This window comes from Hakea prostrata, chromosome 8, assembly GCF_041222555.1.
Source record: "Hakea prostrata isolate BN-2017 chromosome 8, UWA_Hpros_2, whole genome shotgun sequence".
NCBI lineage: Eukaryota > Viridiplantae > Streptophyta > Magnoliopsida > Proteales > Proteaceae > Hakea > Hakea prostrata.
The window spans coordinates 33,638,559-33,660,926 of record NC_142607.1 but is presented as its reverse complement, the minus strand read 5'-3'; the positions used below and the strand labels follow the sequence as shown (position 1 = coordinate 33,660,926).

Below are 22,368 nucleotides of genomic sequence, written 5' to 3'. Positions count from 1 at the left end.
TATATTTATGTGTTTACTTAGTCATGACTTTAAATATAGGGATGTGGCCGAAGATTTCCAACGTTTGACTGAGGCAATCACAAGAGTATTCAAGAGAGTGTTAAATGCTTTTGTGATGTTAAGCAGAGAAAACATAAGACCTCCTAACATTGATGCAATTCCAACAGAGATACTCACAAATCCAAAACACTTTCATTACTTTAAGGTATGATACAAGCTTTCATTATTGGAATACAATCTCCCACATGTATATTTTATGCTCCTCACCGACTTCTATTAATGGGTTTGAGAATGTTCATTGTACTAGGATTGTATTGGTGCAATCGATGGCACAATGTGCATGCAATGGTACCGGCTGAAAAACAAGTACCATATCATGGAAGGAAAGGAATCACCACACAAAATGTCATGTGTGTGTGTTCCTTTGACATGAAATTCATGTTTGTCTATTCTGGCTGGGAAGGTTCTTCAAATGATTGCAGAGTTTTTAGACAAGCGATTACAAACTCTGCTTTCAATTTTCCTCATTCTCCTCCAAATAAATTTAATACAACTACTTCATCGATATTTTTTTAACCCTTCATCAAATCTAAACTTATGGGACTAACTTTTATTATCTTAATTGTTGTAGGAAAGTATTATATGGTTGACTCCGGATACCCAACTATGACTGGATTCATGACACCATTTAAGGGTAATCGTATCATTCGCGAGATTTCAGGGGGAGAGGTTGAGGGCCAAGGACTGCTGTTGAACTTTTCAACCATAGGCACTCTTTGGTAAGGAATGTTATAGAGAGGTGTTTTGGATGCTTAAAGAGTAGGTTCTCAATTTTGAGTAAAATGCATCACGGGTTTACATTACGTACTCAAGCCAAAATTGTCATTGTTTGTTGTGATATTCATAACTTCATCCGCAATGAGCAAGTTGCTGACAAAAAGTTTGAAGAGTACGGAAACCCGCATTGGATACCTAAAGAAGTAACATCAGACCCTTATATTCCCCCTAATTAACACCCAAAATGAAGGAAGACAATTACAAATGAATTGGCAACAAGAGCGAGACTCCCACTAATCACTTGAAAACATTATAATCTCATTTGATTTTATGTGAGCACCTGTGTATGAACTGAACCAGCATATTTACATTATATTTTTATTATTTTATATTTATCTTTTTAATTATTTTATTAAAATATGTGTCCATTTTGGCACAGAAATCGTACGTACCATACATTATTCTCTGCCAATTTTGCTAGAGAAACGTGCTCATTTCTATCCAACCATACAAGTTTTCAGTACAGATTTTGTGCCAAATTTACCCAATTCGGCACAGAAACATAAAAAGTGTATTATATGCCGAATTGAGAAATTTGGCACAGAATCGTTGCCATACAACCCCTTAGAAGCCGATTATCCATAGAAGCATTTCCAACAAAATTAGCCCAACTGAAACACAGTCAATGGAGTGTGACCCATGTAAATAGCTTATTGGAACAGAATTTAAAGAATGCCGCCCCACCGTCAGAATTAATTAACAACCAAAATCCCATGTCGCAGTGACTGGCATCCAAATTATTCAAAGGAGCACAAGTAGAAGCAGAGGATGTTGGGCCCACTGAACTAGCAAGAACTGGTAAGGGACAGCTTGGCCACAAGTGCACAGTAGAAGATAGTGAAGATATCTCAGAAGATGCAACATTAAAATCTACATGCCAAGAAACCACCATCTTCCCCGTACCTGGATGTTGGCTAGAAAAACACAGCGCTGAAAGGAACCCCAACTTATGACGATAAAATGCCCTTAATAATGGAAAACAACCACCACCAAAGGCTTTTAAAAATGTATAATCTGGATGTCTTTTAAAAATGTATAATCTAAGAAGCATCAGTTGAACCACCTTTGATTAGATCTGAGCCATTGGTTTGAAACGAATGGTCCGCTCCAATTTGGTGGCTTGAACCGTAATGACCATAACATATCATTATATATATAACTATTCACCAACAACAACAAATGTGCCCTAAGAAGACTTAGTTTCAAACAAGTAGCTGTTGGGGGTGCTTAACATCTTCCATTCGACAGCAAATTCAATCTTCCTAAAATCACCATCGAAGGAGATAATCTTCTTCTAATTGATCTGCTCAATACTCAGCTCATCCAACAGGAGATCCCATGGATGACTAAACATATCCTTTGTGATATTAAGGAGCTCAAGCAACATTTTGAAGAAGTAAAGTGGGTCCATACTTTACACGAAAGGAACTTCGTTGGCAAATAAAAAAAAGGGTGCTTAACACTTTAGACATTAACTTGACACCTAGTAGAAATTTGGAGCAAACTGTCCATTGAGTTATTGGAGTTAGTTTACTGCCATTCTTACAGAAGCAAGGCACCATTCATGTATACTAGACTATAACCTAGATGATAACTCCTATTTCAATTCTTCGAGGTCTGTATGTGACTTGCTCTCCATTCTTTTTCTCAGTGCACCTACACCACACACCTACATTGCTCACAAAATATTCTTCCAAGATTTTGAGAAACATTTTCCATTCCCTAGCTCCTCGAACCTTCCAGTTCAAAATCCATGCATGCCGCACCTTTTTATCAATAAAGCTCAATAATCAAATACTTACAATTAGCTTAGATCACCTGAAATTTGTAATTGCTATATTTTTATAGGTGCAAATATATAGAAGTGGGAAAACACAAAGTTATAGTATAGAATTTTTAAGCCTTTATTTATTTTTTATCTTGGCTTCTTCTCATATCTTTCTATTACATTTATATGAGGAAGGGTTGGATCTCATCAAGTACAAGCTCCAGAGCCAAACCCTAGCTTGTTTCCTGCCACGTTATAAACCACCTCATATGTCTTTTGTTGCGTATTTCCAAGGACCTGTATAGTTCTTGGACTAGTGTTCCCAGCAAAAGCTAAGCAATATTGAGTTGAGCTTAGTTTATATAGAATCCCTGACTGATCAACATTCAAGTCAGCACTTCCACTGAAGAGGATTTCTATGGTTGGAACATCTACCGTAGTGTATCCAGACAAGTTGTAGCAGGTGTCCAATAATGAATATGGTGGTGCAGTTGGGTACTTGGACATTGCTTGACGAAATGCAGATCTAAGAGCTGAATAGGCATCTGGTGCCAAACGAGTGATTACAGTTCCAGAATCTATAACTGTTCCTGCAGTTGTAAAAACGGATTCTGCAATGGCGAGCTTCTGGCCTCCAACATTTATTCCCGTCATATTCAGGAAATAGAAAGTGGGATAGTTCGAATCCGTTAGGAGTGAAGTATACTGAGCATTAGAAGAAGATGATCCAGCTTGACTACCAAATGCAAGAAAGCCAGTGGAGCTAGTTGATGATGGAAGACAATAGGAGAAAAGCTTTCCATACTTCTGAGCCGTCTGTGATACCGTGGAGATCTGCTCACGGCCGAGGCCTAGAAGTCCATCTGTAGTACCAAAACCACTTTTGTTCTGGCTACATCCAAATTCAAATTTGGGGAAAGTATCAGAAGACAGTGTTAGTGTATCAGTCACGAAATTTCCTTGAGTGTAGGATCTGTCACCATATGTGGCTTGGTAAAGGCAATTGGTGGTGCAGGATGATTGTGCATAACCTGATGCACTCAGTTGTGAACATGCTGCAGAGCTACATGGGATGTTGGAGAAAGTGGAGGAAGCAGAAGAGTTGAAGTAGTGATGAGAAGAACATTTGCCAGAGCATGGGAGGCATTGGATCCATGTGAGATCACTACCTGTATCAAAAATTACTGTGGAAGTTTGCTCAGGTGTTCCAAATCCGATGTCGACAACGTAATTTCCAACTTCAAGCGAATCGCCAGAGCTAGCAGGAAGATTTACGGTAGAGTCAGAGACAGTTGATGACTGTTGGTTGGAGATTTTAGCATGGATTGACTTGACTCGGGCTTGGTCGTCAATGAGAATCTGGTGAAGACTAGGAAATTTTGCTTTCCCTTCCTTCAATGATGAACAAGGCCCATTTTTGTGGGACACCCGCATTATTGGCTTGCTTGAGACTTCCGAACCTGAAAGCACATAAACACACGAGAGAACACACCATCTGATAAATCAGAAAAAAAAAAAAAAGGAAAAAAAATCATAGGAACACAAATATTTAATATTGTTCACACACAATGAGGTATGTTATATCCACGGATAAAGAAGAACTTTCATTACGTAGGAAGAAAATTACAATGGAGAGATCTCTCAACAAATTGTTTGGCATTAAAAACTCTCACCCAAAACCCAAATGCGAAAATTTTGAATTTCCGTACAATGACCTAATAAGAAAATATAGGGTACACATTTATAGAATTTAATTAGATGAAAGGGTTGACCAATTAGGTTGGTCATCATACCATGCCTGAGTGACCTGAATAACCTGATTTGTGAGATCTATATGCAGAACCATGTTTGAAATCGAATTCCAGAATTTGGGGTCACAACGAAAACACATTTCTCTTATTTACATGCATGTGTTTGTCTTATCAAATGAAATCTATTTCCAGTAGAAGATTAATGGGGAAAAATCACCTACACATAATGACATAAACAGATGGAGTTAATAGAGATCTCACCTTTAGCAGTAGTAGAACAAACATCAGATGGGATGAAGGAGCTAAGTGAAATAAGATGAGTATTCATGAGTTGAACATTTGCTGTCATTTGTTCGAATTTATAGGCATCAACTTTCTCCAAAGAACCACTAGAAAAGAGAAGAAAAGTTAAGAGAAGGTTAACAAAGGAGAAGTAAATGGCCATAGATGAATGGGTATTGCTTTCTCTCAAGCTGATTATAGTATTCCACTCTCCTTCAACCCTGCGGTTACCTGCTATGCTATCCCAAACTTCAAGCTACGTCTCTTTATAAAGAGGGGAAAACGATCTGGTCGTCATAAATTTTTGTTGAAAGGTCAGGGAAACTACGTTTTTTCCTACAAAGACTTGGGTTTTCATCAACTTGTGGAAACTAAGAAAATTAGTCCTCATTTGAGTGCCTTCACATACTGGTGGCGTCTAGAAACTATGAAACACGACCAGCTTTGAACGACTTTGGGTCACCCTAATGAGACATTGTAATTGCTCGGTTTTCCTAATGGTCACTCAAAACCAGAAGAATTTTGCATCCAATTAATTGAAGAAAGACTTTTCAATTGGATTACTTGGAGTATCAGTTTGGCAACATATTTTCCTTGAGAACTGGTAAATACTTCTGCTGCGAAGAAGAATTGTGATAAGAAATGTTCAATCTTTCATGCTCTTGCTATTAAATGATCATCTTCAAATGATTTGTTCATTGAGGATAGCTATAATATCTCGAAGGCCCCTCACAGGGAATGGAACTCGAGGAAAATTTTCCACTCTTAAGCTTTTAGAATTTATTGACGACTATTTTATTTATTTATTTATTTATCCTGGAGCTTTTAGAGCTTTTAGTTGGCGATTTCTTTGCAGCATATGTTGAACCTGTTAGAAGGTTTAATAACCCTTATATATTATTGTATATTAGTTTTTAATTGACATCTTTTGTATTTTAATGAAATTATATACCAGATCCTATACTTTATAAAATTATCATTGTCCTCTCATTTTCTTTTCTTTTTTTTTTTGGGTAATCTCATTGTCCTCTTATTTCAAAGCATGTTAAGTGACTGTCAAATATTAGTATACAAAGAGCATTTTATCCTTCTTTAAATTCAAGTATTCATGCAAAAAATCTTTTATTTATATTATCACTTCACCCTTATTGTTGAGGCCTACAAGAACTATTAGTTACAAACCGTTCTTAACGAACAAGGTTTGATAAGTAATATTAAAAAAATGCAATAGACAAGATCATAATTTAATTATACTATAGGGGCAATAGTGTCCTTATCTTTTATTATTTTTTAATAAAATTGATGGGAGGAAATTGGCGCACAACCATGCATAACAATGATCGTATTTCCAATCATTCAATGTACGCGACTATATGCCATGCATGTTTACTCTTTTCTATGCTTTATATATATATATATATATATATATATATATATATATATATATATATATATATATATATATATATATATATATATATATATATATATATATATATATATATATATATATATAATATATATATATATATATATATATATATATATATTTGGGATATGAGGTTCATCCGGACTAAACGTATGCGCACACTTTGACTACATCCTCAGAGGAGATTTTATAATTAATATAGGCAGAGCTTCACCTCTGGCTTTGAGGAGATTTGAGCTCTAACTCCCTCCATGGAAGTGTTGGTCTTTTACCAATTGAGCCACCCCTCGAAGTTTTTTCTGTGCAATATTTGAAAATATAATAACTAACATTAAAAGGAACACAATTAGGGCACCCATGAATCTTTTCTAAATATGTTATAAAGATATAAGAGAAAAATACAATCCTCAACCTGCATTAGAGGATTCAGACTAGAAATCTGAAGTGTTTCTCACACTTCCAATGATGGAAGTTTCCTAGTTAAATGCATCGACATTTCAACTCTAATGCTGGCCTTGTAATTGTCTCTAGTTTTGGCGTTTTAGGTTTACAAGTTGATTTTGCTGAGTTGGTGAAATCTTTGCAGTTGCCTCTGGGTACGTTGGTTTACTTTGAACTTGAAAACATGGGAGAGATTAGATGCGTGATTGATTCATCTTCTTTGAGAGCTGATGGGGTTCTATGGAAGTCATTATTGAGAACACGCTTCTTGACTAATATTAAAAGCTAACATTGTTTCCATCGACGGATGGATATGAGTAATGGAAGTCACGCTGCTTTGACTCGTTCACTGGTAGCTCGTGGTCTGCTCTAAAGTCTATCCTTGGGGCGGCAAATTAGTTATTTTCCAAAATCACGCACCAGTGAGTCACTGAGTCAAGATCAAAACCAGCCAAGTGTTTATGAAAATACCAAGTTGGGAGTAGTAATTTAGGGGTGCAAGTTTGGCCCTGGCAGCCCTAACCCGCCTTAAGCTCGCCCTGAGCCCAGATAAGGCTTGGGCTAAAGATTTTTGCCTTAAGGGCGGGTTAGGGCTAAAATATTATTGCCCTAAAATAGGGCCACCACCCTTGGGATTACACTCTGGCCTGCCAAGCCCATCCTGGCCCTTCCCTGATTTTGGCCCTGATCTTGGCCTTGATTCTGGCCCTAATTTTGGCCCTAATTTTGACCATGATCCTGGCCCTGATCCTAACCCTAATTCTAGCCCCGATCTTGGCCCTGATCTTGGCCTTGATCTAGGCCCATGATTTTGGCCCTGATTTGAGTCTTGACCCTCCACCCATATGGAGAGGAATTAATTATAATCTATATGGGTGAATATTTGACACGTGTCAAAATTTAAAAATATGATCATGTTTTGTAAAAAATTAATAAAAATATATTATATCTTCATTACCAATGTAGTAAGCATCCATCTGATTTTGGCCTGATCTTGACCATAATTTTGGCTCTAGTCTTAATGTTAATTTGACCCTGATCATGTATTAGATTGTTACCCTAATTTTCATATTAACATTGATATAATTATAAGTCTCGACTTTGACATTCAGTCATTTTGATCATATTAGATAATGAGTTCACTCTTTATATTATTTTTAAGATAATTTTTATTTTTTGAATTAAGTCATTTTTAGTTCAAAAAAAGAATTGACTTTCTTTTTTTGGACTAAGGCAAGATAATATATTATAAATAATAAAATCTAGTATATAGAGAATTAATATCTAATAAATCTACACCCCAACTTCTCATCATGAATATTGACATTTTTCTTTTGCCTCCAATATGATATTTCTGGAAGAAAAAAAAAATCTTATTAAGGACAGATAGCTATGTTTGTAACTAAACTATAATTTTCTTTAACTACGAAAAAATGTCAATACTTAATTATCGTTAATTTACTTGTTAACAAAGTTTTGAATATATATATATATATATATATATATATATATATATATATATATATATATATATATATATATATATATATATATATATATATATATATATTTCTATATATAAGGGTTTTCAATTTCCATCACCAAAGTAAGGGGAGAGGTTTTCAATTTCCATCATCAAAGCAATGGGAGACTTTCAGAGCTCAATAATCAATATAGAATTATGGAGTTTGAATTTATTTATGTTTAAAGCAACATTGTCAACTTATTGTCTATTTTATCATTTTGCATGAGCTTGAATCATCTTATATTTCTATGAATTTTATTTTTAGTTTACTTATGATACTTCTATTATTATTATTATTATTTATGAATTTACATTTAATATTTTAGATCCAAGGATAGGACCAATTAAGGCTAGGGCCAAGATAGGGTCAATCAGGGCTAGGGACAAGGCTAATCAGGGTCAGGGCCAGAGACATGAGGGTCAGGGTCAAGGTTAGGACCAGGGCTAATCAGGGCCAACCCATCCTGAGTCGGCCCAATTAGGGCCAATTAGGGCAGTAATGGGCTTGGCTTGGCCCTGGGATTAGGGCCAAGGCGGGAATGGGCTCATATTAGAACATATAGGGCTGGGCTTGGGATTGCAAAAGTAGTATTAGGGATATTTCTAGAAAACTAACCAAAACCCTAGCAGCCACTCCATCTCAAGCTTATGTGGCTAGGGTTGGTTCTAAAACTTTCATAGTTGATCAAATTCCAGCCATTACACTCAAAAAAGTCTCTACAAATGATACTCACAAGAACTCTAACTAATCCAAAGAAGAGTTTGATACAGATTGCAGTTTCTATAAAATCTTGGTCAATATTTTATGTAATCTAAAACACTAATCTTCATGAAATTCCAAACACTGTAATTCAGGGAATCCAGATGATCACAATTAATTATAAGAGTCATAGAACACTGATGAACAAGGACTCTACATATAAGGAGCCATGTACAGAACTCTGAACATAGTGAAAATATCTTAAATTTTCTTGTGGACGTAGGTTGATCTCTCTCTCTCTCTCTCTCTCTCTCTCTCTCTCTCTCTCTCTCTCTCTCTCTCTCTCTCTCTCTCTCTCTCTCTCTCTCTCTCTCTCTCTCTCTCTCTCTTTCTCAATTCCACAATTCTAGCGTGGTATCAGAGCACCAAGTTCTTTCTTCCCGCCCTACTTCACTTCCCCCCTCAACAATCTATTGGACATTAAGCTCACGGACAACAACTACTTACTATGGAGGTCACAAATTGTTCCTCTTTTGAAGACTTATGGCTTGTTTCATTTTGTGGATGGCTCCTCAATATGCCATCTTGCAAGTATCACCATTGAAGAAGATTTCGTCCTTGTATGCATACCAAATCCTGCTTATAATTAGTGGATTCGTCATGACCAACTTGTCATGTGTTGGCTTGTTGCCTTGCTCACAGAATCTGTACATGCTCAAGTTGTTGGTTGTTCTACTACTAGAGCAGTCTAGCATCATCTTGAAACTACATATAAAACACCATCTACAGCAAAGACTATGCAACTTCGTCTTCAGTTACAAAACATGAAACGAGGTAACAATACTATCCATGACTACCTTCTCTGCATTAAGCACACTACTGATTAACTTGCGGCTGCTAGTAAGACTGTTTCAGATGATGACATTTGTTTGCATGTTCTCAATGGTTTAGGCCCTAATTATTCGGCCTTTGTTACTTTTGTAACCGCTTGTGGATTTCCTGTCACTTTTGACGAGTTAAAAGGCATGTTATTCACTCAAGAAATTCCTCTTAAGGATGACTTAGCTTATGACTCCTCTTCCCCTTTGGCTAAACTCTTTGAGACAGGCAATGCTCTCCATTATTGCCCTCCCATTTGAGGTCAATCAAACAACAGAGGTAGACCTTTTCGTGGGCGATCTTCTGGCTATTATACTCTACTTCTTGCCCCTCCACATTCACCCTTTACAGGTGGTTACAAACAACAACAGCTGTCTCTCATTATTTGTTAAATTTGTGATCGTCACAGCCATAAAGCTCGTGATTGCTATCAATGTTAAAATCATACTATTCAAGGTAGGACCAATGCTCTCCCCTTCTATGCATGTTTTTGAACTTTCTAGAGGAATTATTGCAGACACAACTTGGCATCCTGACTCTAGGGCTACAGATCACATCACCAATGCCCTTAACAACCTTGAACTGCTCACCCTTACACTAGTTCAAATCATGTATTGGTTGGTAATGGTGCAGGCTTGCCAATCATTGACACGGGTAACTTTTCTATTCCTACAAAGCATTCTCCCATTTTTCTAAATAAAATTCTTCATATTCTTCCATTCAGAATGATTTATTATAAATTTCCTAGTTTACTCGTTATAATAATGTCATTTTTGAGTTTCATCATGATATGTTCTATGTGAAGGATCGAGCAACAGGGAATTTTCGTCTCTAGGGAACTGTTAGGAATGGGCTTTACCAGATGCACTTGAGCGACTTTTCTCCATAGGCTTTTGTTGGTGAACAAGCTTCCGTCTCCCAATGGCACTCCAAACTTTGACATTCTGCTTTGTTGTGTTTGCTATCCTTACCTTCGCCCTTACGACAAACATAAGCTAGAGTTTCGATTTAGCATGCATGTCTTTTATGGGTATAGTCCTTGCCATGATGATTATCGTTGCTTTAATCCTCAGACAAGTAAACTTGTAATTTTCCGCCACGTTATTTTTGATGAAAAGCAGATTCCCTTTCACCATCAATCACCCAATGAGGTTACCCATCAATCTCAACCACCTTTAACCTCTCTCTTTGGTCCTCCTCCTATGTTCCCTACCCCTACTTCACCTCCTCCACCTATGGTCCCACCACCCCCTTCCCCACTCTTGGCTAAATCCTGCCTCCCTTGAGCTCCACATATCCCCTCACTCTCTCAAACTTGAATCCTCCCTTGGGCCCCACGACTCCACCTCATCCTTATCCTCTTCTCTTTCTATGGATCTCATCATTGATCTCCCTTACGATCCTCACCCTCCATCTCCTCACCCACCTCCTCTAGGATCTTCTCTTAACACTCACCCCATGGTTACTCGCTCTAAAGCCTACCTCTCCCTAGAGCCCTTCCTACATCTACCTCGATGATGACCAACTTGAACCTACCTCTTTCACTAGTACCAAAAAGTACCCTCACTTTTTTGTTTCACTTTATTATTGTGTATTATGCTTTTCTTTTATTGCATTAAGTGATGTTTGTTAAATCATAATTATTGTGTATTATTCAACAAACACATTATGCTTCATTAATTAAGTTTCTAGTCCAAGTTATTTATTATTCACATCTAAGAATACTTAAGTCACTTTTGGTTCTACGATTTAAGAATGTTCGATTATTGTTACCTATGGTTAGGGTTTTCTTGGACTATGGGCTCTGATACCACTTTGTCACATCCACCTAACCAGTACCCTACCTGGCATATCCAAGTGTGTGATCCACAAACCCGAAGATCATGTATCGAGAAAACCACAACCTCCCAAATTTACAATAACATAATCATAAACAAGGTATAATCAATGTAACATTACATAAACAAAGAGATCAAGATAAGATGAAGAGAAATACAATAAAATCAGAGTGTGGAAAGAACATTACCAATATAATAATCAATGTAGAATAATCACATGTAGAGTGTGTGAAAAATCACTCCACATAACATAGCGGAATGTAGCTCGAAACTAAAAGAAAAGATTACAACTGGTTCCCAAAATGAAAGGAAAGAAAGAAGTAAATCAAACTAAACTAAGGTCTCTTCTAATTTATATATACAACTTCTAAAAGTAAAAGTCTCAGAATCCAAATAGCGAGTAACTAGCACATGATTGCAACTAATCCTAACGCGATATGTCTTCACCCATGAATTCTTCACTTTCGTAGTCACCGTAGCTACCAGTTTGGGAGTAGTATGCGTCATCGATTTGTGCTTCATAGTACTAGCCTTCATAGTTGTCAGTACCTGCAGGATAGTCTAACAAAGATATTTGCAAAAAGGAGTGAGTTCAAAAGAACTCAACAAGGCAAGTTATGCCATAGCAACATAAATAACATGATACCAGAACATAGCAGATGCAATATGATATGAAATAGACAATACATGTATAAATCTAACTCTATGTATGCTGGTCTCTATTGGCAAACATGCTTTAAGTCATAGCACCATACTTCTTTGGGTAGATCTCAAATCACTCTCCCTCAACCATCTGGGTATCTTGGGTTCTCCGGTGGTAATTGGTCCTGCATCCCTCTCGGACATTCCTTGGCTGGGGTTTAAATCACCGCTCTCTCACATCAACATTGGTCTAAGTATTGGCGCATGTCAAGGTAAAACCTAACCAAATGCAATTCATTTACTTGGTTATATCAAGTCAGAGTTAGATACTTCCATTCCTCCTCTCTCGGGATCCTTTCTGATATCCTTCTTAGTAGAGTTAGCATATCCTATGGCTACAACCAACTCGGACTACGGACTCATCAACCCAATTGGTCATCCACAAATAATAAACGGGAAGCTCTCATGTCCTCTCACGGATGTCACACTGGTCTTGAGCACCCATGAGCCCAAGTCTACTACTTGCGACCCTACCAATAAATGGCCCCCACAATGTGATCCATGTCCTCTCACATTGCTACCACAGGTTACTTGGTCTCAATACCCTTCTGAATCGGGTTTGATATAACAGGGACATCTTAGCCAAACATTACTAGACAAGCCTTAGGTATGACAAACAATAATCCGGGAAAGAGTCAAAAGGCACCATCGAAAATGTCCCATACCACTTCCACTGATGTCCAAGGACATAAATGTCAAAAGAACATTCCCCAATCCCAAATTATACCTAAACAATCACATTCCCAATTCAGTGTAACATACACAACTGATATTCCAACATATTGAAAGATATCACATAAAAACGATCAATCAAATATATAAATTCAAGAATAAGTATCCATACATGATCAAAGTAATATGAAGACTACATAAATAAAGTCCTACTGTACTTGAAGTACATACAACAGTAATATCATATTAAGAAAATAGAAGAATAAGAAAGAATCTATGAAATTCCCAAACTAGAAACTAAGATTCACGAATTCTTTGTTAATATGGAAACAATTGTCCTTACCTTAATTAGATTCGAAGAAAATCCGAAGGAACAAGAGATCAGGTCCAAAGTTAACAAATAAACCCTAAACAAGCATAGATACATCATTAGGAAAAAGCCCTTGAAGATTGGAGGTCAAATGGATCAAATCGGACAAAGAAAACCATTGTTGTCCTGCCTGGCAGCTTGGTCTAGTCGACCAGGTGAACAATATACAGCTAAATTGAGAATTTTCATCCGAAACTCATCTTCCAAGATTGAAAACACTCCGAAATTTCAAAGAACATTAGGAACAATAATCTAAGACTAACTAGCATGGATTAAACACGAAACAATGATCAAAATCATGACTTTCTAATTTGATAAAAAAAAAACATGGTTTTCAATGAAAACAACCATGGATTCAAAGGAGAAATTAGAGAGAACAAGGTTTCACTTTAAAGGATCATTAGCAATGGTTCAAAGATGAATACTAACATGAAATCAGATCTAATATGCTAGAGAAATCAAATTAATGGAATTATCATGGTTTCATGAAGATATCAAATAATCATGGCTAAGAATCAAGCATGAAGATCATAGCATCATTGGAATGAATGGAGATTCATTCTCAATAATGGAGATTGTAGAAGAGGTGTTTGCAAGGTTGCAATACCATCTTCATAATCACAGCAGTAGGATTAGATCAATCCAAGAGTGAATCAAAAGAAAGTTAAGAGATTACTAACCTTGAAGATGAACAAGAGATGAAGAACTTGAGATTTTGCAAGAGTCCTTCAACAACACCAAGGAGAGGCTTTGAGAGAGGCTTCCCACGTTCTCTAGAAGTTTTAGAAACAAAAAAGGCTAAGAAACAAGAAGTTCTATTAAATAGAACATAAAAAACCCTAAACAAAAGATCTACATTAATTCAGTCAAGAACTTGGTCGATGGCCCAATCGACTAGGCAGTCGACCAAGCTTTGTTAGCAAAGCCAAACAAGGAAATCAACGCCCAGTCCTCTTCAAATTCAAGTGGGCTTCTCCCAACTCAACAAATGACTCACCTAGCATATAGGAATGCTTTCAAAACATGTCCAACTAGGCTTTAGGTCCATCAACTAATCTCTTCTTCATTAAGGTGCAGTTTCTTCTCAAACATTGCCAAAGTTTCCAAGTATGGAGCACCATCATCAATCTCCATGGGTTCTGGGTCAAACACCTTGTCTTCTACTGAGATGGCCCATAATTGCCTTCTTCCTTCACTTCGGGTCTTCAGACCTACAAATAATAGGGTTTTCGGGTCAAGGTTAGGGCTGGATTTTACATTATGTGTATATGTATCTCAAAATAAGTTCCTCCAGTAGCTATTAATGAATGCTCTAGCTTTCCGTATTGGGCACTAGAGAAGAAAATAATTGTCTTAACTATAGAAAAGCAAGAGTTGTATTAAACCTTCCCCACTGAACCATATTCCCATCTTTCTCATCATTAACCTTGCTCTTGCTCTTCCTCGACTTCTAAACCAAACACTCCAATTTCTGCTGTTGCAGGGCTTTGTTCTTGTTCTCGAAATCGATCTTGCCATGGTACAAGAAACAGTTTCAGTGCTTTATTTCCTTTGATTTTATAAATACTGGCTAGTTCTCTCCAACACATACCAACTAAGCATACTAAGAGTGAGCAAACCAATCCTTCAGAGTAGAAGGCATTTTGTATGCTTTATTTCATTTGGTTTTATAAATACTGCCAGTTAGTTTTTATTTTTCTTGGTTATAAATTCATTTTCTGAAATTATCTATTTTTATTGAGTTTTGAGTTTTGAGTAATTGAATTTGTGGTGGTTCATGATTGAAGGAGCTTTCACTCATCAGGATTTTGGAGGAAATAAAGGTACGATTAGAACTGGTGATGTACATATATGAATGTTGTTTAAATACGATTTGAGTTCTCTTTATTTGATCCATTTGTGATTCTTCATGGTTATCTAGTGCTACGTTCTTTGTGGATGACTGTTGGTAGAGGTATAATTCACATAGAGATGCCTTGTCATGAAGGGATCAATAAGGGATTGCACTTTGGATCAATTAAGCTTTGCACCTTTCATCTTCTCTTGTGCCAATGCTTTGGAGACACCGAGCTTTAGTTTTAAACTCTGGAGACGCAGTTGTTCATGATACACCCGTCAACAATTACATGCATTTGTTATTAATGGAGGTTAGGTGAAAAGGTTTGAAAAAACTTGAAGATGTTGACATGGCACAACATACCTTCCAGATTGCGGGTAGATGGCACAAATTCTCATTTTGGCGAAAATGTCAAAGAAATCAACAATTTAAGATTATAGATCTCCAATCCTGGCTTGGATCTAATCTTCAAGATGGATTAAGGCCGCACCAAATGCCTTCTGTTTGATACTTTTTTCTTATAATTAACTAATTGTTAATATTTCTTTTTACCAAAAATATTAATTATTATTAATTGATTAATTGGGCTTTTTTGTTGTCAATTTTTATTATCATTTTTTAACAATTATTCATTTGAGACACCAAACTTATTTTTCATTCCATAATTTATTCTTGATAAAAGTCACCAAAGTGTTTTTCATTTTTGTCCAAATATGAATTCTTGCACTCATTTATTTTAGATAGGCATAATAGGGAATGATAATTGATGTCAAAAAGAGCCTAATACCTGGTGCCTTTAGCTCCCGAAACCAAAACCAGAACAACGATTCCCCTTCTCATCCCATTTGGCTTCTCTTCTACTACCAAATCTTCTTTCTTCCCCAATTTAATGATTGGATCCCACCTCTCTATTCATGCAGCTCCACCGCCTAAAATGGTGGAGAACAATAGAAAGAACAACAGCAGCAATAAAGATGATTTCTCAGCTAGACAAGCACAAGGTTTAGCCATTTGGACTGTCAGACCAAACTACCCCCTAGCACCGGGGGGTTGAAAATCAAGCAAAATAAATAAATAAATAAATAAAACCCGAGCTCAGAACTGGTGGCCTCGTGTTAGAGATGAAGTGTGGAACAACGAGAGAGAGACACCGAAACGGTGATGCCTGAGTCCTGAGTCCTAAGAAGGGGCATACTTATTACCAACTTTCCGAGAGAGGAAGAGAAGAAGCAAAGAGAAAGGATCGTGAAGAGAAATAACTTTGATTGGAATGAGAGGAAAGACATGGCTTTTAGGTTGTAATCAAGAAGAAGCCCACAAATTTTATCAAAAGAAGAAACTAGTGAGAAGATCTTGGAGGCTTTTCAGCATTGTTTTAATCTTTATCTAAAGAAAACACGGTTTGGGTCTTGGATTGCGTGTGAATAAGTTCCTCTAACAGAGACGAATCAAGAACAAATTAGAGAAGGAAGTTAGGTTTTGGCATCATTACTTTTTCTGAAATTTGTTGCAAGGGGGGGGGGGGGGGAGAAAGAAAGAAGACCCAAGAAACTCCCATTCACAAATTCTCAAGCACTTTGAAATTTGTCAACTACTACTCTGAAATTTTCTGAAATGTCAAAGTACACGAAGAAAATGGGTGAAGCAATTCTACTTAAAGGTTGAATATGAGGATAATTACAGGAGATTGATGGCGATGGTATAGTTTATACATTTTTGTTATTTGTATTTCAAAATTTGAATTATTCAATAAATAACTGACTCTATTAAGTGTGAGTAACTAATAATATTAGGGTGAGTTATAAGTAATTTTTGACATTTAAGGGAAAACACCTTTAATTTCACCTTTATTTCAAAAAAGTTTAAACATTCGCATCTTATGCTTCTAATTTTTTTTGCCTTGTTCAGATTCTCACTTCCTTCTTTTGAAAGGCTAGCCCTCTAATCAGTTACAAGCTTTAGACCCAAATCCCAGTTTCTCTCCTGCCACATTGTAAACTACCTCATATGTTTGCTGTTGCGTATTCCCAATGATCTGCACATAAGCTGGTCTGCTTAATATAAAAGCCAAGCAATATACAGTTGAGCTTTCTTGGACCATAATCCCAGATTTATCAACATTCAAGTCTGCACCTCCACTGAAATGCAATACTATGGCCGGTATATCTGCAGTACCATATGCAGACAAGTTATAGCAAGTGTCGAATAGTGAACGTGGTGGTGTCATAGGGTACTTAGACATTGCTCGACGAAATGCCGAGCTGAGAGCTGAATAAGCTGGTGGTGCCAATCGAGTGATCTCAGTTCCAGAGTCTATAATGGTTCCTGGAGTAGTAAAAACTGATTCTGCGATTGCTAGCTTCTGCCCTCCAACACTTATTCCTGTCATATGTAGATAATAAAACGAGGGGCTAATCTTGTCTGTAAGTAGCGGAGTGTACTGAGCATTAGAAGATGAAGAACCCGCTTGGCTACCGAATGCAAGAAAACCAGTGGAGCTAGTTGATGATGGAAGACAATAGGAGAAAAGCTTTCCATACTTTTGAGCAGTCTGTGATACCGTGGAGATCTCTTCGCGGCCAAGACCTAGTAGTCCATCTGCAGTACCAAAGAGGCCACCGTTGCTATGCCCACAACCAAATTCAAAATTAGGGATTGTATCTGAAGAAGATAGTGTCAGTGTATCGGTTACAAAGTCCCCTTCTGAATATGAATTGTCACCATATGAGACCTCGTAAAGGCAATTGGTGGTGCAAGAAGACTGTGCATAGCCAGATTCCCTCAGTTGCGAGCATGCTGCTGAGCCACATTTGACGGTGGAATAGGTTGAAGAAGCAGCAGAGTTGAAATAGGGATCTTGTTGTGAATAACACTGTTTGGCAGAGCATGGTAGGCATTGGATCCATGTGAGATCACTACCTGTGTCAAACACTACTGTGAACTTTTGCTTGGGTGTTCCAAATCCAATGTTTACAACAAAGGCTCCTGTATCTAATGAGTTAGCAGGAATTTTCACAGTAGAATCTGAGACGGCTGATGTCTGACTGTTTGAGATTTTGGATTGGATTGACTTGACTCGGGTTTCGTCATTAATGAGAATCTCATGAAGACTTGGGATTTTTGATTTCCCTTCCGTTAACGGTGAGCAAGGTCCATATCTGTGAGCTACTTGCATCAATGGCCCGCTTGAGACTTCAGAACCTAGAAGCACAAAAAGGCAACTCACAATCAATATATAGAAGAGATATCATTACTCCCGTGTCGGGGCGGTTTCTATGGGCTTCAAAGTACGTTTTTAAGGCAAAAAATACCGACTCCAAATATCGACCATTTGCAAAATAACAGTTTTGGTTCGAAATTACTAATGGTTTGGACTAACAGCTTAGATTCGGTTGAATCAACATTAAGATCATTATCAATTTGTATCCAACCATTACAGCCTATTTCAAATTAAAAATTATATAGATCTTGCATCTTGCCCTTTGGTCCAAATAAAACAATGTATCTAGGAATCCATATCAGCATCCCGTCACGGGAGTACTCTGTGCTCCTGGATGGCTTTTCCACCACAAAACATGTGGGGCCAAAGGGGTTGAATGATGCTTTTTTCTTTTTTCTTTTTATGTTTTATTGTTTTTAACATGTGGTTCCCACATGTTTTGTGGTGAAAAGTCGTCGGGGAGCACAGAGTGCTCTCCTGACGGGTTGCTGATCTGGACTCTCTATCTAGTATCTTTAAAAAGTAAGATAAATTCAGAATCTTAGAAAAATAACACACTGAGATATCAACTTGAAAATAATAAAAGCTATTATTTTAATACAATTAATAAAAACTATCATTTTTTTTTTGGCCAAAAAAAAAAAGCTAGCACAATGATAACAGGTCATAATGATTTGGACATTTACAATGGAATGGTTCAGATAATGGTTCAGCCCATTCGATTCGATCTAATGGGCTGTGAATGGATTGGACTGAACCAGCTTGAAACGGTTCAATTTATCATCCCTCAGGCCATACTCGATTCATAAACCACGATTTGATTTGATTCGGGCCACATCGGGCTGTTTGATTTGGTCTAAAAATTGACACCCTTATGAGTAACTTTCTGGGTTTTTTTTTTTCTTTCTTCTTTTTTAGCAATGAAATCAAGTTTTCTGCTGTTAGGAGTAGACAAGCCATCTCTTGGAGCAAAGAACTGGTAGGTCGGTTGGCCGGTGGCTTGAGTGTTAGATCAAGGAACTAATCTAAACATACAGAATCACAAGCACAGAACTCACCTTTAGATAGAGTAGAGCAAACATTAGCTGGCTTGAAGGAACTAAGGGAAATGACATGAGTCTGGAGTTGATGATTTGCCGTCACTTCTTCGAATCTGTAAGCATCTAGCTTCTGTAAAGAACAAGCAGAGAAGAAAAACAAAGAAAGAAGGAAAAGGAAGGAGTAGTTAACAGCCATGGATGATGGATATTGGTTTCTCAAGCTGACTATTTCACTATCTCTCTCAATCCAATGGTTTATTGCAGTATTAACCCAACCTTGTAGTTCTATATATAAAAGGAAGGACCACAAACATGATATTACTTAGTGGAAATTTCAGGGCAATAATCCATTTTTATAGACGAAGACTTTGAATTGTATTGCTCCAAGTCTTCTCAGCCATCAACTAAAGTATGGAAAACAAGAGACATAGTTCTCATTTCCTTTACTAAATATTTAATATTAGATTTGAGTCTCATTTTCTTAAGGGGGTCAATCTAATACCGAAACCATATGGAAATCATCATGAACAATATATATATATTTATCATACATGGAAAAAGTTAATTTGATTGAAGTATTAAAAAACAATAAATAATTAAAAAAAAATCTCTTTTAAGTATATAATTTAGGAATTTAAGAAGTATTGTTGACTCGTGGTCAGTCTTTTCTAAACCACCGGGCAGTTATAGAATGATTGTTTGTGCATTCATACTGACGAGTCACTGGAATACACAGTTAGTGGGGGGTTTGTTTTCTTTTTTGTTCAAATCAACAAGTAAATCATTATTGAGAAAAAGTGACAAGGGGGACTAAAAGTCTAAAAAGAACTCAATGGTATTTATCCTAATAGTTTTAAAATTGGATAATTGAAAGTTGAAGCTAATCTCAAGATTTACCGGCAACAAGCTTCTTTTCTCTTCTTTCTCTTTTTCATATATATATATATATATATATATATATATATATATATATATATATATATATATATATATATATTTTATTATTATTGGTACTGAGTATTGTATCGGTCTGATTATTTTAAGAGACATTATTTCAAATCGAGAATATATTGAGTCATACTGGTCAATACATTTTGGTGCAATTCAGTGTGTTCCCTTTAACAAAACCCAAAAAAAAAATAATAATAAAAAAATGACATGTATTGTAATCTCACTGTAACATACTTTAAACCTTGCTTCTAGGTCTTATAACTTGTTTGTTCAATCCACCAATTGGAGAATCTTTTATTAAATGGATTATGTAATCTCTTGATGCCTAAGTGTTTAGAGTTCTAAGCATATATAGGAGGTGGGAGACTTAAGAGTCCACTCCATAGACTGGTGAAAGCTAATCTACATGACTACAGATTGTTAGTCATATTGATGGCCGAGGATTCCTTGCTTCTAGAAACACATGACTAAAACTCTCACATGTGATAAGAGGCTGAACTAGGGTAACAGGAAAGAGTTCGTCTAGGGTTAAGCAAACATCCAAAATAGGGTGGGGACTCCTATCATAGGGCCGTTATTGACTACTTATAAACCAATTTACTTGTAACTCCTACTCAAGACTCCACAAACTCATCAACTTATAACCCTAATCCCTACTCCTACATGGATCTATCTATTTGCAACCCTACTTTGTTATGTAAAGTAGAAGAGAAAAGAAATCATGAAAGGCATAAAATTCTTTTTATAAGAAGGCATGTAGAATGCAAACAAGTCATTTAAGAAAGACTCCAGCATTGTACCCAAAAAAAAAAAATTAAAAATAAAAAGACTACAGCAAAGTGGATGTAGATGTGCACAATATATCTACTAGACCACTGTATTCACTTTGCCTCTTTCTTTCTCCTGTTCGACCTATAATTCTCTATCTTCTCTTCGTTTTCAACACATATCAAGTCAGTTTTTTTCTTCTACGGCTGCAGAAAGATGAACGAAGGCATACTAGAAGTCAATGGCATTTTGCTATTTTGGTTGGTAGATTTACTATTTTACTCGATTTATTTTCCATGTGAACTCAGTTTATCACTTTTCAAAGAACAACTAAATTTTATCAAGTTTGTCATCATTTTGTCAAAAATATATACCATAGTTGATTCTAACGATTTATAATAGAGTTGTATGATTTTTTTTCCCGGTATAATGACAACATTAAAAGACTCTTAGCTAGGTTTCAAAATTTAGACTCTTATTTAAGACATTTCCATCATCCATCTATGACTTAATAGAAGAAAGACAAGTCTAACAGGAGCTGGTTGGCACGATAGAACAAAAGTTTCTGGGAGATGATAAGTATTTCTTATCTAATATCCAAATTTTCAAATCCTTCAATCCAAATTGATACAAGAATCATTATAAAACCGGGTCCATCCTTAGTTCAATCCTTCACTCCGGTCGAGAACGGTCCGACCATGGCAAGGTTCGACCAAACCGGATTAATCATTAGCGTGATAAAGAAGGAACCTTGAAAGTCCAGAAGGCAAGCACGAACCCATGAAATTCGGGATGGAAAATCAATCAAGAAGCAGTTGTTATCACTTATGAGAGTTAGCGATCATGCAGGATATGGTAACTGCCATGCACTGAGGGCAAGGGATTGTGTGATTAAGGGAAGTCACCCACTACTTTACAAAAGATGTTTAATCGTGAAGATCTGATAGTCACCAAGATAAGGCTCAAATGAATCCAACGGTCAGGATTGGAAGGTAAAAACTATATAAACTTTGACCTACGTACAAAGGAGGTAACTGAATCGTTTTCCAAATAACCGTATTCAATTTCGGCTTTGCAACTAGCCAGAGCTTTGTGATCAGTCCCTTAACTGACTTAGCCTTTAGAGGTGGCCTCCCGACCCCCACGGTCGGGCCACGTCTGACATTGTTTTGCAGGTCATTCATCAGTGATCCAAGGACTGAGCAGATTTTGGACGCATCATTTGACGCTGTTTGTGGGAAATGTTTCAAAAAGTCATGGTTACCAGATCAGCAGCAGCAACGGTGGCTCAATGAGACCTGAGCATTTTCCCTCCCGAGGGAAATAATCCAGATGATATTCCAGAAGGAAGTTGCACT

At 36.8% G+C, this 22,368-nt stretch overlaps 2 protein-coding genes across 2 annotated transcripts; both read right to left on the bottom strand.

Moving 5' to 3' along the window:
* Positions 1–2,696: 2,696 nt before the first annotated feature.
* Positions 2,697–4,863, bottom strand: LOC149007621 (aspartyl protease family protein At5g10770-like). The gene is made up of 2 exons (XM_089165878.1): positions 4,618–4,863; positions 2,697–4,065 (listed from the first exon to the last, which is right to left on the bottom strand). The coding sequence occupies exons 1-2, from the start codon at positions 4,799–4,801 to the stop codon at positions 2,813–2,815; spliced, it is 1,437 nt and encodes a 478-aa protein (XP_089022004.1). The 5' UTR covers positions 4,802–4,863; the 3' UTR covers positions 2,697–2,812.
* Positions 4,864–16,813: 11,950 nt separating this feature from the next.
* LOC149007620 (aspartyl protease family protein At5g10770-like) lies at positions 16,814–19,542 on the bottom strand. The gene is made up of 2 exons (XM_089165936.1): positions 19,310–19,542; positions 16,814–18,232 (listed from the first exon to the last, which is right to left on the bottom strand). The coding sequence occupies exons 1-2, from the start codon at positions 19,485–19,487 to the stop codon at positions 16,977–16,979; spliced, it is 1,434 nt and encodes a 477-aa protein (XP_089022062.1). The 5' UTR covers positions 19,488–19,542; the 3' UTR covers positions 16,814–16,976.
* Between the last annotated feature and the right edge of the window lie 2,826 nt (positions 19,543–22,368).